At 46.3% G+C, this 17,335-nt stretch overlaps 1 protein-coding gene across 1 annotated transcript in view; it reads left to right on the top strand.

Moving 5' to 3' along the window:
* LOC103610566 (alpha-protein kinase 2-like) overlaps positions 1 to 16,341 on the top strand; it is a gene marked incomplete at both ends in the record, with an annotated part of 47,859 nt that extends 31,518 nt beyond the window's left edge. The window contains one exon of the mRNA XM_008594714.1: positions 13,470 to 16,341. Coding sequence (XP_008592936.1) covers positions 13,470 to 16,341 — 2,872 coding nt within the window. The remainder of the gene's footprint in view (positions 1 to 13,469) is intronic.
* Between the last annotated feature and the right edge of the window lie 994 nt (positions 16,342 to 17,335).

Raw genomic sequence — 17,335 nt, 5'->3', positions numbered from 1 at the left:
AGGCGCACTATCCAGTGCGCCACTGGGCCGGCCCTCCCTGCTCTAATTTTGTGAGTGGTGGTTCCCCAGTAGTTCTCTTGCTCTCTGGGGCACTCATGGGGTTGGAGTGAAGATTGACGGGAGGGCAAGAAAGTTTGGAGCTGTTGAGTGGGCTACTTCCACCTCTGACCCTGGCCCTCTTCCCTGTTACTGTGCTGCACCTTTCAGAGGGTTCAGAGTCTCAGAGGATTGGCTTGCAAAGGTGCGAATGGATGTGAACTTAGAGAAAGTCAAAGATAGAAAGCAACGGGAGTGGCCCTGGCCCAAGCAAATCACATTCACCCCTCAGGCTGCTCTCTTGTGCCTCAGTTTCTCTTCTGAGTTACAAGTAACTTGACGAAGGGCAGAAGGCAGAGGAAAACCACAGGAGAAATAGCAGATGGCTGCGCCCAGGGCTCCTCCAATGGCACCCTCCTTCCTAGATTTTTAATATCTTCTTTGCAAAAAGGCTCAGATAAGCTTGAACCTCCGGTTTTCTGCAGCACTTCAAAGTTACCGTCCTCTTGGTGTGCTAAGAGTGCACCCTGCAGACCCACACATGCATGTTGAGCTGTTTCCAGCGATGGAACAGGGACTAAGCTGGTTAACCCCCTGGCCAGATCCTTTGAGTCTCCATACCTCTGAGATAAGGGAGGGCCAAGAAGCCTGTTGGTCCCTGGCTGGTCCGAAGGACCAACTGAGGCAACAGAGACACAGATCCTGGAACCCCAGGCTGGATCCTCAAGGGAAGCAGAGGCTGAGGACACTTGGCAGGCCACTGGGGAGGGGCCATCCCATGTCAGGTGGGAGCAGGAGCACCTCCAGGTCAGTGCCCATGCAGAGACGTTGCAGCCTGTCTTATGGTCGGGGCTGGAGAAACAGAGTTCAGGATGTGGTCTGTGGGGACAGAGAACAAAATGACCTCTGTAGCCCATCACCCACACAGCAGCTGTGGTGCCAAGTGCTCTCCCCCAGGTCCTCAATCAGAGACACGGTGGCTTCATCTTCCCCCAGATCTACCCTATAGAACTTCCATACATGTGAGTACATTGTACAGCAGCTCCATACAGCCCCGGAAATGATGGCTGAGCTGACACATGTTTATGAAGCACTTATTTAATGTGTCAAGTAACAGTGAATGGTCTAATCTTTCAAAGAGCTCTTTTACAGTGAAGCTCCCTGAGCTGGAACCATGAGAGTGTTCCTTGATGCATTCCTAGCCTTCAACACCATGTCTAACCTCCCCAAACCCTGTCAATTCTAATTCTGCAGTGTCTCCTGAGTTGGAACCTTCCTCTCTGTATTAGTTTACAGGGTAACTGTAACAAATCACCAAAATCTGGGTGCCTTCAAATGACAGCAGTGTATGCTCTCACAGGTCTGCAGGCCAAAAGTCTTGAATCAAGGTGTTGTGTAGGGTTGGTCCCTTCTGGAGGCTTTGAAGGACAATCCTTCCTTCCCTCTCTCCTAGCTCCTGGTGGTCACTGGCAGCCCTTGGCATGTCTTGGCTTGTGGATGTATCACTCCAATCTCTGTAGCCATTGCCACATGGCCTTCTTCCCTGTGTCTCTGTGTTCAAATGTCCCTCTTCTTATAAAGACACCAGTCATTGGATTAGGGCCCAGTTTCATCTAGTATGACTCATCTTGACTTGATTACATCTACAAAACCCTATTTCCAAATAAGATCACATTCACATAGCACTTGAACATGACCCACTCTCCATCCCTTCAGTCACCACCATAGCATGGGCTTCCTAATCTATCTGGACCATTGAAATAGCATTCCTTCTAGACTATTGATGACCTTCTCCCCTTATAGAACATCTGCTGACCCTAAGCCTTGACCACCTCCCTGCACAAAACGTAAGTTCCAAGAAGACGGAGACTTTGGCTGGTGATGTTCTTTTCCCTAGAAGCTAGGACAAAGCTTGGAACATTGAGGGCTTTCAACAAGTATTTGTTGAATAAAAGGATGAAGGAATTAATAAATGCAAATGCATAGGCAGCAAATAAATCGATTCTGTAACTTTCTCTAATACACTTGTCCCTTCTCTTCTCACTGGAGTAGAATTAATTTCTCCCAGCATGTGTTATTTCTATATCTATGCTAGCATTTACTGTATAGAATATCTATTTGCCCAGCTGGGTGGTTATCCTGTGAGCTACATGGAGACCGATGCTGGGTCTGATTGATCTTTGAATGCCCAGAACAAACACAGTGCCTGTCAATATCTGTGGAACTGAATTAAATCTAGTTAAAGAGGCAAGCCAGAAACTTGAGAAAGCATATTCCCCCACCCCCTCCAATGCACTGCCTCTATCACATTTGCAGGGCTGGACTGGGGTAGAGGTGGGGAGGAGGTAAAATTGCAAATTCTGTAAGTTCCCCTTTCTGCTGATGCTTGAAAAATTATCTTTCTGAGTCAGCACAGGTATTTTGAAACTGCCTTGAGATTTTGGTCATTTTTTTAAACTGATGGTTTAAAAACAAGTGCTTTCACATTTACCATCAAATTGATGAGGTTGGGTGGGAAAATAACCATCATGAAAACCATTTACCCCTTCATCTTTTAAATTTCTAGTTCAGGGTCTAAATCTGACAACACACATAAGGAACTCCCCATCAGAAAGCGAGAGCGTGCGAGGGTGTGGACAAGTGGACTCAGCCCTACCCACGGGAGATGCTGGGAGGGAGACCAAGTCAGGGCCCAGACGGGCACTTGGGTCCTGACTTGGGTCCAGGATTGTGTTAGAACAAGATAGGGAGAACCACAAGGAAGGGAGATCTCTCTTACTTCCACTTTGAGACACGGGAACTAGCCACCCCTCTACCTACCAGTGTGTGGCAGCTCAGACACCGTCTTTCAGAGGAGCAGGGCGAGGTGCACAGGGCTAGAGGCGTGTAGGCAACCCCTAAAGGACTGCTCAAGCTGTGGACCAGAAGCAGGCTTAATCAGAGAGAACATTTTGTTATTCTCCACCCATCCCCCAAATGCCTGCATGTGGATTGGAGGCCCGCGAGGAAGACAAGATCAGTTCCAAAAACCAAAAAAGGGGTTGCATTCACTCACGCATCTGTGAAGTAATGTGTGCGAATTTTCAAACCACATGTGTAAACATTAGCTCAGTATCTTTTTAGCCTTTCCAGCTCAGCTCACAGCATTGAATCCCAGACATTTTCTTTCTTCCTTGGTTCTAAAAGCATTTCCCCACCAGCTTCAGCTTTCCAGAAGCTTCTTTGTGAATCATTATTTTCCTTTCATCTACGAGGGGAAAGTTTATTTTGATGGATCCATCCACAGGGCTCCCTGAATTTCCAGTCTAATCTGCACCATGATCGTCTCCATTTCTCACCCTATTTTGATTCCCTTCATCTTTAAAGTATAGGTGTTTAAGGGCCGGCCCGGTGGCGCACTGCTACAGTGCGTTGCTTGGGAGCGCGGCGGCGCTCCCGCCGAGGGTTCGGATCCCACATACAGACCGGTTCCCGCTCACTGGCTGAGTGAGGTGCGGGCGCAACACTGAGGGTTGCGATCCCGTTGCCGGACACGAAAAAAGACAAAAAAAAAAAAAGTATAGGTGTTTAAACCGAACCCTTCAGTGCCTGGTGCCCAGCTATAGTTGGTAGAGTTATGCTTATGTCTTCTGGATGGTATGTATTTGAAACTTCAATTAAACAAAAAATGCTTCTCTCTCTACCCAAAAGAGAACATAAAGCTTTGGTTTACATCTAAAGAAGCCTCAGGCAAACCATGCACCAAATTACTAGTGATGAAGAAGAGTTTTAGTTTAGTAGAAGTTACAGATTAACCAAAGCACAGGTGCCTGGGCAATTTTTCAGGTAGGAGAACAATGTCTCAACAGAGACTGCACAGACAGAGAAGAGAACCAGACCAAAGAGTCAGTCTTTCTTCATCTGTTGGCAAAGGGACGTTGGACCAAGATCAGATCGGACAGATGTCCACTCATTTGACATAATTTTTGAGTACCTACTATGTGCATTGCATGGAGTTGAACAAGACTAACCCTGTCCTCCCTGTCATGGATCTCAGTATCCTAGGAAATTTTGTTTCTTCTGCTGAAAGAAGCTGTCTCTGAATCTAATCAGCTAACTGTTATTGCATGCTGGGAAGTTGTAGTACTCAACAACTCTGATGACTGTACTGCCCAAAGGATAACCAAACCCGAGGACATATAGCTATCCTGCTGACTTCCTAGAGGAGATATACAGGATATCAGCTTATCAAGCCCCAAACCTCATTTTCTCCTCATCCTTTAGTAATGAACATCCGAGGCAGGCAACCTGCCTAATATTTATGTTTACGTTCAGATTTTCCAAGTGCCGAATACCATCATTGCTGTACACTTTGAAGCCCACACTGAATAGGCAAAGTTCTAGTATAGTAACCGTGACAAGAATTTCCTGTTTCTAAAGTTTACAAGAACTTGCTTTGTTTAGTATATTATTGTCAGTGCAGTACGGTAACTGCTACTACCTTGGTTTTGATTTTGCTCACAGATTCTAGAAACTGTAAAGAGAGATATTGATTTGAAAATGCTCTCCTAGAACCTGATAAAGATTTCATTTTTTCCTCTTATTATCCAGACTGAAACCTGCAGTGAAGTTTCAATGTGTGGGAAGTAGACAATACCAGTCCACTCACCCCACGCTCATGGCCCACAGCAGGGATTCATTCTGAGGCTCTGAGGGCCCTTAGGAGGGGATCCACAGAACGCTTGAAGTTATATGCAACATTCTGTGGGCAAATCGAGACATTCTGGGAAGAAGCCATATCTTTCCCCGGCTCTTCAAAGCAGAGTGCACCTCACAAAGCCTTAGCAAAGTTGGGAGCCCCTGGCCACTGGTCTCCCATTGTGTGGTTGTGATGATTTTCACTGGCGTGGACTGGGTCTGTGAGCCTCCAGAACTCTGCAGGATCAGCTTTAGGGCCCATATACCAACACAGTGCAGTCTACCAAACAGATGAGACCCTTAATGCATAGAGGAGTGAGAAGAGACGAGGGAGGCAGAAGAGCCAGGAATCAGAGAGCACGTGCCTCCTGGTCACCCAGGCCATTGTCTCTTCCCTGACCCTCTCTGGGGCCCCCACGGGCTCATTTTTGGATCAGTCTACATATGGGGACATCTGTGTCCTCTTCCCTAACATGCTTATAGTTAACAGAGAAAATTAGATCTAGAAGCCTTTAGGAGCCAAAGGAAAATCTGATTCCAAAGGAAGGGTGAAGTTTAAGCCCCAGTTCAATGTTTCTGTGGTTTAGTGGCAGCAGGTCACAGCATACAAAAGCTGTCAAGGCCAAGAGACACTCTCCAACCCTCTTACTTTACCATGGGAGAAACAGACAGAGAGATCCAGGGACTTCTCCAAAGCTACTTCTTGTGGAGTAGCAGATCCAGTAGCCAATCCAAGTTTTCTGAGGCCCAATCCTCTTTCTATCACCCTATTCTACTTTTCTTTCACCTTGCTGTGGTTTGAATGACCCCCCAAGTTCGTGTTTGAACTTAATCCCCAATATGGTAAAGAGTTGATTGGATCTTGAGAACTATGCTCTCCTGAATGAATTAATCCCTTCATGGAGTAGTGTTCAATGGGTTATCATGGGTGTGGGCTAGTAGCTTTATAAGGAGAGCAAGTGAGCACATATAAAAGCACCCTTCCCTTTCCTCACCATGTGACACCCCGCATGGCCATGGGACTCTGCCGAGACTTCCAACCAAGAAGAAGGCTCTCACCAGATGTGTTCCTCGGACCTGGGACTTCCCAGCCTCCAAAACTGTAAGAAATGAATTCTGTTTCTTTATACATTACCCAGTTTCAAATATTCTGTTATAAATGACAGAAAACAGACTAATACATACCTCCTTATCCAAGTCCTGGTCTTCCAACACAGGAGAGGACCATTTAGTGGCAAACTTTCATGCAAAATGGGTCAGTTTTAAAAGCAGCCTTCTTTCCCTGCATGCATCTATGTTTTCCTGCAGCTGGGAGTTTGCTGGGAGGTGAGAGGGAGAGCCCTTATTCCCATGAAGTGCAACTGGGAGATATATAAACTTAAAAGGTGGGGCTGTGAAGTCCAATGATTTTTCTTGAATTCCACTAGGCATTTTTGAGTAGTCTTTGGGTTTGTTTGTTTGTTTTTGCTGTGTCTTAAAGAGTTGGTATATTTCTCCCTAACAATACAGAACTCAAAGTCCTCAAGGCATACATGTCTAGGCCATTTTACAGATACGAACTACAATGATGTATGCAAAGCACTTAGAACGGTACCTGCCATGTGCTAAGGGCTATATAGGCCTTAGTGATTAGAAGCAGCAGTACTGCTCCTACTAACCTCACGTCACCTGAGATGCACAATAAACACTCCTAGCTCATGCCCTGGTGTCCTTCCACGCACACATGTCACCAGGCAAAGACCCCCACTGAACGCACAGAGCCCCTTAGCCCTAGGAAGGGTACGAGTGGTGGAAACCCAGTCCTCTCCCAACAAGAGATCAAATCGGTATTTTACAATCTACAACTTTCCCAAGAAATCAAGACACTGTTGTAATACCAGTAGGCTGAAGATTTGTCTCCAAGGAGGGAATGGAGTGAAGAAGAGCTGGTCAAGTGACAGGGATGTTCAGGATCAGGTTTCAGGACTGAAGATTTTAGATGAGTTAAAAGTAACACACAATCCTCCACTTTATTATGTGTTATTTTAACATACAAAGCCTTTAAGTGAAGCTCCTTTCTGGGCAACCAGGCAACTCCTAAAAATAAACTCAAGTTCCTGAAATATTTTTGCTTGGCTTTAAGCTTTCTTTGGCTAGGGACTGGGCTATCTATTTTCAGTTTTGCAGTCCCAGGTGGTATGGATTTGATCTATCGAATGACAAATGACCAAATGACACTGTGCCTGTGGTGAGGACTCAGCAGATATTTAGGAAAGGTTATCCGTGGGTGAAGCTACAGCAGCCAAGGATGTTTGGGGAATGGGGAAGGTCGCATTTAAAGATTCCTGGAACCACAGGGGAAAATTGATGATGTGTAGACAACCTTTGAAGGACATAGTTCTGCTTATACTTAGTCCAGATAAGGAGGCAAGAGCATTAAAAGAACACTAAAAAAATAAAAAGGAGTTGGAGAAAGAAAATTACCCTATGGTGGTACATGTTGGCACATGCCAGTGTTGCCCAACTAAAGCAATGGGCTAAGTGGCTCGATCTCCTGGCCTGGGGGGTGGTATTTGGCCTTTAGAACTGTGGCCTCTCTGCTTCGATGATCATCTTCTCATATTTCCACATTCTCCCTCCCTGACTCTACTTCAAGTTCACCTTGCCTCAGGTCTTTTCGATCCCTTGGCATTTTGACCAGCCCCCTGAGCTCCCATCCCAGGCGTCACACTCCTGCCCTTTTGTGACACTGTCCTTCAAACTAATCCCTACCAGGAGCTGCCCAGTGCCTACAGAGGGCTCCAGGGTGAACCTCACATCCCTTCTCCTTCATTCTTGAGCAACATATTTTTCTCTAGTATCCATGAGGATGCTTTTAGCTGCAGTTAACAGAATAACCAGCAAATAGTGGACTAAACACAGGACCTATGCTGTTCACAAGAAGTCTAGGGGTAGAAGATCTCAGTGTCATTCCAGTGGCTCAATGCTGCTTGTAAGCTCCCAACTTCCTTCTCTCTTTCTGCTCCACCAGTCATAGTGTATTGGCTTTTCACCCTTGCACGGGTTGCCCCAGGACTGGAAGATGGTAGCTGCAGCACCAGCCATAACACATCTTGATTAAAGGAAGAAGGAGGGGCAGGCAAGGTACCCACCATATCTGCACCTTACATAAGGAGAGCATGGCTTCCCCAGAAGTCCCTTGGCAGAATTCTCCATACATTGCATTAGCCAGACTGACCCCTTGGCCCCATCTAGCTACGCAAGAGGCTGGGAGAGTGTGTGGCTTTCCAGTGTCCTTAGTTGGAAGTAGCAAGAGAGAGGGGAATGGGGATGGTGTTGAGTCAGTCAATCAACAGTGTCTCCCACATCTGCCCACTCTCATCAGTAGAGAAGGTCCCTGAAACTGCACTGAAATGTTCAAGAATTGTCTCATATTTGATGCATATAACATAAGAGTACAACCTCTGGTTTTTGCACTGCAGGAATCTTATTGTTAGTGTGGAAGAAGATGACCCAGTGGTGACCATCCACACTCTGTTCCGGAGCAGTGCTATTAGTTAAGCTCCACGTCCATTTGGCCATGAGTACAACTGGTCAAGAATTGTTATTTGTCTTTTCCATGTACATCTTGTCTCTTCAGCTGGATTACAAGCTATCTGAGAAGAGGGATCTTATCTCATACCACCTTCTATTGTTAGTGACTCAAATCAGTGCCATGCACTTTGCTGGCATCCAGGACACTCATTAATGATGAGGAGCGTAACCCTGGACGTTATGGGGTGGACAAGAAACAACATCCCCTTCCATTAGATCCCTGGCAGACATAGGAGGCAGAATTTTTGGAAAGGCCAACAAATGAAAACAATGTGTTTGTGGAATCAGAGGCATGCTGAATAGGGTTTCAGTTGCCCGCACAGTATGTTTCCAAGCTAAGGCTGCTTTCAAACAGGGGTTTGGAAGTGCCACCAAGTTTGGTTTACCCTTTCTCCTCCTTGTATTCACTCATCTGTTTATTCATTCAGCAAAATTATTTGAGCCACTTCTAAGTGCTCGGTTCTGCAGACTCAGAAATGAATAGCACAGAGTTGTTGCCCTGTGAACTTGTGGGGAAGAAGACACGTCAGCAGTTGGTCATGTTGCATGAAGAAGGACCATTGCAGTCTTATGTCCACAGTGTCTTGGGCGCTCAGAAGTTCTGGGTTTACATGAAGTGGAGTCCCCAGCCTTTGCTGTGGCAAGGGGGGTTGTTCCAACTTCTCTGATTAGAAGAGCTGGGTTGGAAAGGGCTTCGTAACCAGACAGACTTGGTTTTAAGTCCTGGTTCTGCCATTGACTGTGGATTGCTAGGGAGATCTAACCCTTGAACATCATTGGCCTCATGTGTCAGTTCTCAGTTCCCAATTCATACCTCTCAGCTCTCAATTCATCCTTCAATATACGTACACTCCGTGATGACAGAATTTCATTATTTTTCTTTAAAGTAACCAACTAAGTAAAGTTAGCTTTCTCCATAGAGGGCGCTGGAAGGACACTGCAGGAGGAAGAAGATTTCTGTCATTTCAGCGATGGTGGGGTTAGTGAGATGGGGTGAGATGGGGTATGGTCACTTGTAGAGCCTGCCCCACCAGCCCGTGGTCCATCTGTGATCTGGTAGCTTTTGCCTAGTGATAACCTTTCTGCAGCCCTCTCTTTTCAGAAACCAGGGCCCCACATGGCCTGCCTGCTCTCAAGGCTTCCAGCCCATACTGACACCCAGGCTGCCTCCACAATCCCCCATGTGGCCTGTACACAGCCTTCTGAGGCCCAGGCACACAGAGCTGTTGTTATTTCTGCAAGCCCCTCACCCCCACCACATGCAGCCCACAGGGTCTGAAGGCCTCAGCCCGTGCCCCTGCCAGTGCCCAGATTCTAGTGCATTCCCATGCTACTGGTTGTAGCATGCTCCCTGCCTACACTTTACTACTGCTCACCCAGCAGGTCCAAACCTGCTTTGCCCTGGCTAAACCAGTGAACTTCTCTGCTGTCTGGTGGCCTGACCACACCTTCTGTAGCTGGGTCTGAACCCCTCCAAGTTTGCCCTTCCTCAGTACTTTGCCTCACCCTAGAGTATCACAGAATTCCCTTATACCTCATGACACTCTTCTAGCACAGTTAACAATTCTTTGTATTAAACTTCCCTTATATGACCTCCTGTGAGGTTTCTACCTCCTGATTGGACTCAGGCTATTCACCTCGTCAGTAAAGAAGAGATAATAGCATCTTTAATTCATATTCATTTTATGGATCAAATGAGAAAGGCCTCATAAAGCCCATAGCTCATGGCTCAGCTCATCGGGGCTGCTCAATTTCCCCTTTGCCTTAGCTACTGCTTTCTTTTCATAGAAGACAAGGAAAACTACTGTCAGCAAGTGCCTTCTGGGCACGAGGGGTGTGCCAGGCACTTGACAGGATGGTGCTGACCTGCATGTGATTAGCTTTAGAGGAGGAGACGGAGGGTCAGAGAGGCTAAAGAGGTTACTGGGGGTTGTACATACTATACTGGATTAAGCTGGGCCACAAACCCAGGTTGCCAGTCCTCTGAGTCCACACCACACACCATAGTGCGCTCCTCCTAGAGCCCCAAACACTCCTTCTTTCCACCTGAATGAGAACAATTTCCTTACATAACAGAAGCCCCTGGGTCCCAGCACTCACTCTGAGAGTAGCCAAGCAGCTGAAGAACCATTTGCTGGAGTTCTTTTGTAATGACTTAAGTGAGAGATCTCCTAAAAGAAAGCTCTGACTCATTAGAAAGGTGTGAGTATGTGGTTTCCCTTTCTCTGTGAGCTGGCCTCTGAATAAGAACTGAGGAGCCTGCTTTTGGAACTGATGCTGTAAGTCTTGACAAATAGGTACTGGGCTGTTGAAGCTTCTGCTTTGAAAAAAAATCCCACTGGTTAAAATCAGATTTATGGAATTTCACATCAGCAGTGGATCAATTACATGGTCTGTTGCTTGAATATTAAATTTTACAGGCCAGCAAGCTTTGCTACATTTGCTGGTGTTTCCCAGGTACTTCCAACAGTGCCTGTTATGCAGTAGATGCTCACTAAATGTTTGTCAGATGGATAAATTTTCATGGCCAAGGATTCATCCCATTTCTTTACATTTGGGGCTTCACTAAGGTATTTAAAAGTAGGATTTTATTTTAAAAGTAAGAGAGGGGAGGAGTGAATCAACCTGAATAGGAACATGACTATTTTCTAAGTCAAGGCAAGATACTGTAATGATCTATTCCAATGACCAAACTCATCCCAATGAAAACTTACTTGTCCTGTGTTTCTTTCTCTCTTCTAGGAGATGTTAGTGTCTTCTAGGTATCATCCTATTACTCTGTTGATATGGCAGTCATCACTAACGGATGGGTGAGGGTAAATGTACCATCCCAGTAAATATCACAGTGGATTTTTAACTGGAGCCCTTTGGAAAAAGCTGCTCAGTGCCTGGCAGTGAATTCTACACATGGCAACTCTTCCGTAAATGTCTGTTGGCACTGATGATACTGTGATGATGACAAGACCTTAAAATAAAGGACTGACCTAGGTAGTGGAAATTCAGGCAGAACAGAAACGCCTAAGAGAGGGGTTGTGGTGTTTGCATTGGGTATTCTCTCTCCACACCTCAAATCGTGACCAGGAAGCTACCCACACTTCCTGTGCTTAATAACTTGGTATGTTTGTGGCTATGGCACATTATAAAACACCTGAACCAAAATAGCAAATGAAAAAAATACTCTCTCCATGTGTTATAGATGTTCAGGTACAGAGCAGAAACCGTACACACATCAAACTCTATGATGCTTCAAAAAAACCTTTCTTATTTCCCAGAAATTATCTTTCTAATTTTCCCTTTTCTATGTTAATATGATGAAGAATAAAGAGGGACAGAGAAAGAGAATAAATATATTTTCCTTTTCAGAACTCCAGGATGTGAGGGCCGGCCCGGTGGCACACTGCTACAGTGCGCCGCTTGAGAGTGTGGCGGCGCTCCCGCCGAGGGTTCGGATCCCACATACAGACCGGTTCCCACTCACTGGCTGAGTGAGGTTCGGGCGCAGCACCGAGGGTTGCGATCCCGTTGCCGGTCCCGGTCTGGTACGGGCGCGACACTGAGGGTTGCGATCCATTGCCGGACGTGAAAAAAGACAAAAAGGAATAAAAAAGAAGAAACTCCAGGATGTGAACCAGTAGTGCTTATGGTTGCAAATCTGCTTTAAAATAGGATTGTTGACTGGATGGTTAACTCAGCCGGTTGGTGCTGGTAACACCAAGGTCCAGGGTTCGATCCCCATGGCCAGGCCACCCCCCTCCCCAAATGCAGAGGTTTAATGGGTGAAAATTTGCCTCTCTTGTATCCACATTACCTGAAACACTCCTTAGTATACTGGAGATATTCAATAAATATTTGTTGATTACTAAATTGCTTCTTATTCAGTTAGCATTTTTATGCCAATCAGATGTGAGTTAAGTGAACCTCAGGATAGCTTTAAAAGAGAAAACTAGAAATAGATGGTTAACGGCAGCAAGTGGCCTGGGGGGAGTATGTGGTTAAGCTGTTGTCCTGTTTCTCACTGGCAGCGTGTACAGGGGATTGACCACAAGGTAGTAAGACCTATTCTCATGCATGATTCACAGAAATAAGCCTCAGGACTCTGGAGCTGCATGGTGCACGTGAACATTTCAGCTCTATTTTGTCATACGCTGCGACAGAGTCCATCTATCCCCTCTCAAAGGCCAGTCATCTGTTTCCTGCACATTTGAATGAAGCTGCTCCAAAGCACGGATCCTGGGGATAAAGACTGAGTTGCCTGCCAAAAATTAGCAGCAGTTTCCTTCTCCTTGGCTGGACGTAATTTTGTCTTGCTTTAAGAAAATGATCTAAAAGCTAAAAATTTCATGAGACAAGAATTTAGTCAAAGAGTTTGCTGCTTCCTTGAGCAATATCCAATATCATACGACATTCAGGTAGTACCGTGATGGGTTCAGTCCTCCGAATGTGAGATTTCTTTCTCCCTCCCTTTCTCCCCACTTTTCCCAAAAATCTAAGCAGTCCCGAATCCCTTATTTCATGTGAAGGTGGTTTGTTTGCCACAGGGCAAATGCTGTAAAGTTTGGGAGGCATTCTGGGGTTTTTATAACCGTTTCTGGTTATAAAAATGATTGACAGAAATGATTAACAGTGCTAATGTCCAACCATAACTTCCTTACTTCAGTAGAAATGGGTTCAAAGGACAGGCCTCCCTCTGTTCTTTAGTAACGTTATTAGCCAGCAAGCTGTCATATTTGGGGGACAAAGATTGCTCATTGGTACTTTGCAAGTACTGCATACTTCATTTGTTATGATCGTATGAAATTTATCCTTCTGGAAAGATGCACACAGCTCTTGTGACTTACTTGATCAAAATAATTAACATTCAATTTATTTTCATCTTTTTTCCTGAGAGAAAGAGAAAAAGAGTCATTATTAAATGATGATTGTCAGGAGGCTTTTTGCTTATATAATGGTGAATTTGACTAAGGGTCCCCTGGAACGTGGAGTTGCTTAAATTTGCAGTGTTCCAGGATGTCTCTACTAGCTAGGGCTAGTTTGGGGATTAATGTATGACTTTTGATCATTCCTGCTCCTCTTCTGGTGCATTATTCCAGTCATCGAGGGTGAGCACTCTTGGGATTGCACTTATAACCTATTGTGGGTTCTCCCACGAACAATTCTATTAAAAACACTTTTCATTTTCCTAGGTGCAAATTCAGGAAATGGTCAGGGAGAGAACATGTCTCAGCCAGATGCCAGCTTTCTCAGAGCCTGCCGGGGAGGAGTCTTCATTCATCGGGACCACAACAAATTCCTTCCCCAACTCAGGAGGGACCCATGAGGAACACGCATCATTGGCCCGATACCTGGAGGTAGAAAGCTGTACTCAAGACCCACAGCATGAAAAAAGACAAGACAGAGAACACAACACTCCTAGCCATTGGTGGGAAGACCTTGAACATGAGTTGAGCATCCCAGAAGCCAAGTGTGGAATTCTGTCCCCAGGGGGGCTCTTCGCACATCTCCCCCAGGATGCCAGTGCTGGGCACAGGGACCCTGAGGCTCTCTCTGTCGCTTCCACTGAACACACAGATCCTGCCCTCACCCTGCAAAATGTGTGCGATGGGCCAAGGGGCAGGGAAGTGGCGTGTGTGATGGAGTGTTTTGAAGCTGGTGACCAAGGAGCATGTTGTGATGCCACGGGTCCTCGTGTGGCAGCACCAGTGGATAAATATTTGCCTCAAGAAATTTGCTCCACAGACTTCGCACTGGCAGGAGGTCAAAGCAGAGCCAAATACCTTGCTGTTTCCATTGCTGAGAATAACCATGCAGATGGTGCTGAGGAGAGCTCACCTCAGGCACCAGAGGAGAATATTGTCCAATTTCCTTCCAATGTACAGTTGGGTCATATTTTAAGTGGCCCCACCACCAAACCTACAGAAGACCCACTTTGCATGGCATCCAGTGTACCAAGGGCCCACGGCCATGTCCCCCAGCTCCCAGAGGGAGAAAGTTTCTGTAGCGATTCCCCTCTGCAGATTGATAGCCAGACAGGAGATGAGAGCCAGACCAGGGACAGAGCTGTCAATAGGAGCCTTAAAGAGCACTTCCAGGAAAAAAGAAGTGAAACAAAGCAGAGGATCCAGCAGAGGAGCCTGTCCCACCAGGGTTCTCTTTCTGCAGATGATTCTCAAGAAAGTGTGCCCACCACATCTCCTGCACAAGAGGAAATGAACTGGGTGCCCTTGGAGCACTCACCAGCAAACTCCAGGGAAGAAAGAGGACAGAGCTCAGGCCTGGGGATGAGTGTCTCCATGGTGGATGAAGACAGTCAGGGTCTGAGCAATGTTTCATCTCTCTCCAGTGTTCTTCTGGAGGAGTCTAAAGAGAATGGACTAGGACATCAGGAAGCAGGCAACAAGCTGAAGATTGTAACTCTAGAGGCTCCTGTTTCAGAAATCTGGCCACCAAGAGAACTGACACATTCTGAGTGCAAAGAGTTGGAAGCTGGTCCCATAGTTCCTGACAGGGTCTGGGCTGTACCTGATGTTCTAAAGGCAGATACTGCTGTGCCTGAACTGGACGCCTCTGGAGGAGCAACATTGGCTCACAGTCCGCAGCATGAGTCTGACTCAGCCCTTGCGAATAACAGAGAGATCCATGAAGGTGAAGAACTGGGCCGCAGAGCACACTGGAGCAGTCTTTCCTCCCGGTATTTGAGCCAACCCAGATTCCTGGAGTCATCCGTGGACCCCATAGATGAAAAGGCATTATGTGTTGCAGATCCACTACCAGAGGCTTCCAAAACCGGACGGAAGGAAGATGTTAACAATGTGAGTCGAGGCCAGGGGGAAAACCAACTCGAGGTGGACCATCCTGGCTTCTTTAAACAGTTTCTGACCTGCCCTAAAATCCTAGAGTCCTCTGTCGATCCCATTGACGAAACAAGTTTGATAGAGTGTACAAGAGCTGGACAACAAGTGCCTTCTGAACGCACACAGGGGGTCATCGGAGAGGGCAGTAAATTGAATGATGGAAACTTGGGCCGGAGAGTGGAAGTCCAACCTGCTGTTTTGCAAGTTCCAGAGGAGACCATTCCAAGTGAAAACAGAATCAACAGAAACCAAGAGGACAGTGAGAGAGGGGCAGCCAAACAAAGTCAACACGGTGAGGCAGAAGTGGACGCCCACCCTGCCATTTGGCAAGTCCCGTGTGCTGATGGAGGCAGGGAGAGAACTCCAGGTGGATGCGGCATAAACCGGACACGAGAAGGCACTGGCAGAAGCTTAGCCGAACAGAGTAAAAAGGACAAAGCAGAGTTCACTTTCCCCACGTCACCTCTTCCTAGTTGTCTTGCGATGACGACTCCTGCATCTGTTGTGGTTGACACTCACAATTCCACAGGCTGGATTCATGACATCTCTGAAAATGACTTAGTTGAGCCCCTACATCGTCAGGATGTATTTTCTGACTCAAAGGAAAGAGGAACTATGGAGAATGAGTGTGGGAAACATTTGACCTCTTCTAGCGATCTTACGCGATTGCCTAGTACTTCATCTCTTAAACGAAATAGCACACGCATTTCAATAAGCCATGAAGTTGAGGAACCTAAAACAGAGGAGCCTGAAATTGGGGAAGCCAAACTCCCAAGCTCATCTGTCTCACCAACAATGACTTTGGCATTCATTTCAGGAGAATGTGAGTCAGAGAAAGCCCCCAGGTTACTGCAGGACCTGTGTCAAAAGGGCACCCTGGGATGCGTGAAAAAGCCAAGGGAAAAGGACAGGCTCAGCCACCTGGCAGCCCAAATGGGCAAATTACCAGAGGCCCAACCAGCAGTGACTGGCTCAGAGGAGGTCAAGAAAAAGCAAGAGACCTCAGGAAGTGGACACTTAACTGAGGGAGTAAAGAAGAAAATTCTGTCCAGGGTGGCAGCCTTGAGACTGAGATTGGAAGAAAAAGAAAATGTCAGAGAGAACTCAAGCTTTCTAAAAAAGATTCCTAAACTAGAGACATCGTTATCATGCCCAGATGAGAAAAAAGATTCCAAAAAGTCACCGTGCAAAAGAGAAGGAAAAGGTGAGGCTCTGTTGCTTTCTGTCATTGTTAAAAGTTTGGCTTTGTAAGACCAGGTGCCAAGTTCCTATGTCCTCTTGAGTCCTTTGCAATTAATGGGAGTGCTCACCAGCTGGACACTGTGCTGTTGTTGTGGCCAAGGGGCTTGTGCGTGCAGACCCTGCTTCTCAAACTTGAGCAGGGATCAGGATCACCCAGAGAGCTTGTTAAAACACAGATTTCAGGGCCAATCCTGAGTATCTGATTCAATGTGCATGGGATGTGGCTCAAGAATTTGCATTTCTACCAAGTTCTCAGGAGACCTGGGGGAAAGACCACTGATAAAGGCTGCCCGTAGGCCTGTTTGATTGAGGAAGCGTGATTAATGTGACTTTCTGTTTAATTATCCTTTCTTTAAAAAAAATCGATTAAGAAAAGATTAACAGACGCATTAATCAGAGTAGCTAATTAGTATAATTAAATAGACCACACACTAAGCAGGATTTACAGAACTAATCATTTAGGTACAGTTTGGGATACTCCTCTTTAATCACTGATTTTTCATTAAAATTGGCATAATTGGACCTTGGTTTTTCTTACATATTTGAGTATAAAATTTCTTTCTACCTCACCCTCTCCTTTATCTGAGTCTAAAGTCCTCTTAGGTCTTCGTTCCAGTTCTGGTCTGGAACTTGAGCCTCAGAAGTCCTTGCAATTCAAGCTACTTATACTTTGCCTAGGGAATCATTTCAGTCCCCAAATTCCATTTCTTGGCCTGAATTTTAGCCTCTTTTCTTTCGGAGCTCTTCTTTCCCTTCCCATGCAGCCTGGTAGGAGTCAGAAGAGAAAATACTGCAGCCAGCTACCGCGGCCTGGGTGACCTGGAGCAGAAGCTGTTACGGCCCTGTTTGGTCTGAAGGGAGGCATCTTCTCTTCTGCTAACCCGAGGACTCAGGCTTTGAGGCTGGTGTCTGTTATTCCCAGTCTGTATTGAATGGGCCCTCAGCCCCTGATGCAG

This window comes from Galeopterus variegatus, unplaced genomic scaffold (genome assembly GCF_000696425.1).
Source record: "Galeopterus variegatus unplaced genomic scaffold, G_variegatus-3.0.2 Scaffold11315, whole genome shotgun sequence".
Lineage (NCBI taxonomy): Eukaryota > Metazoa > Chordata > Mammalia > Dermoptera > Cynocephalidae > Galeopterus > Galeopterus variegatus.
Note: the sequence above shows the minus strand (reverse complement) of the source record. Positions and strands in the feature narration are given on the sequence as shown.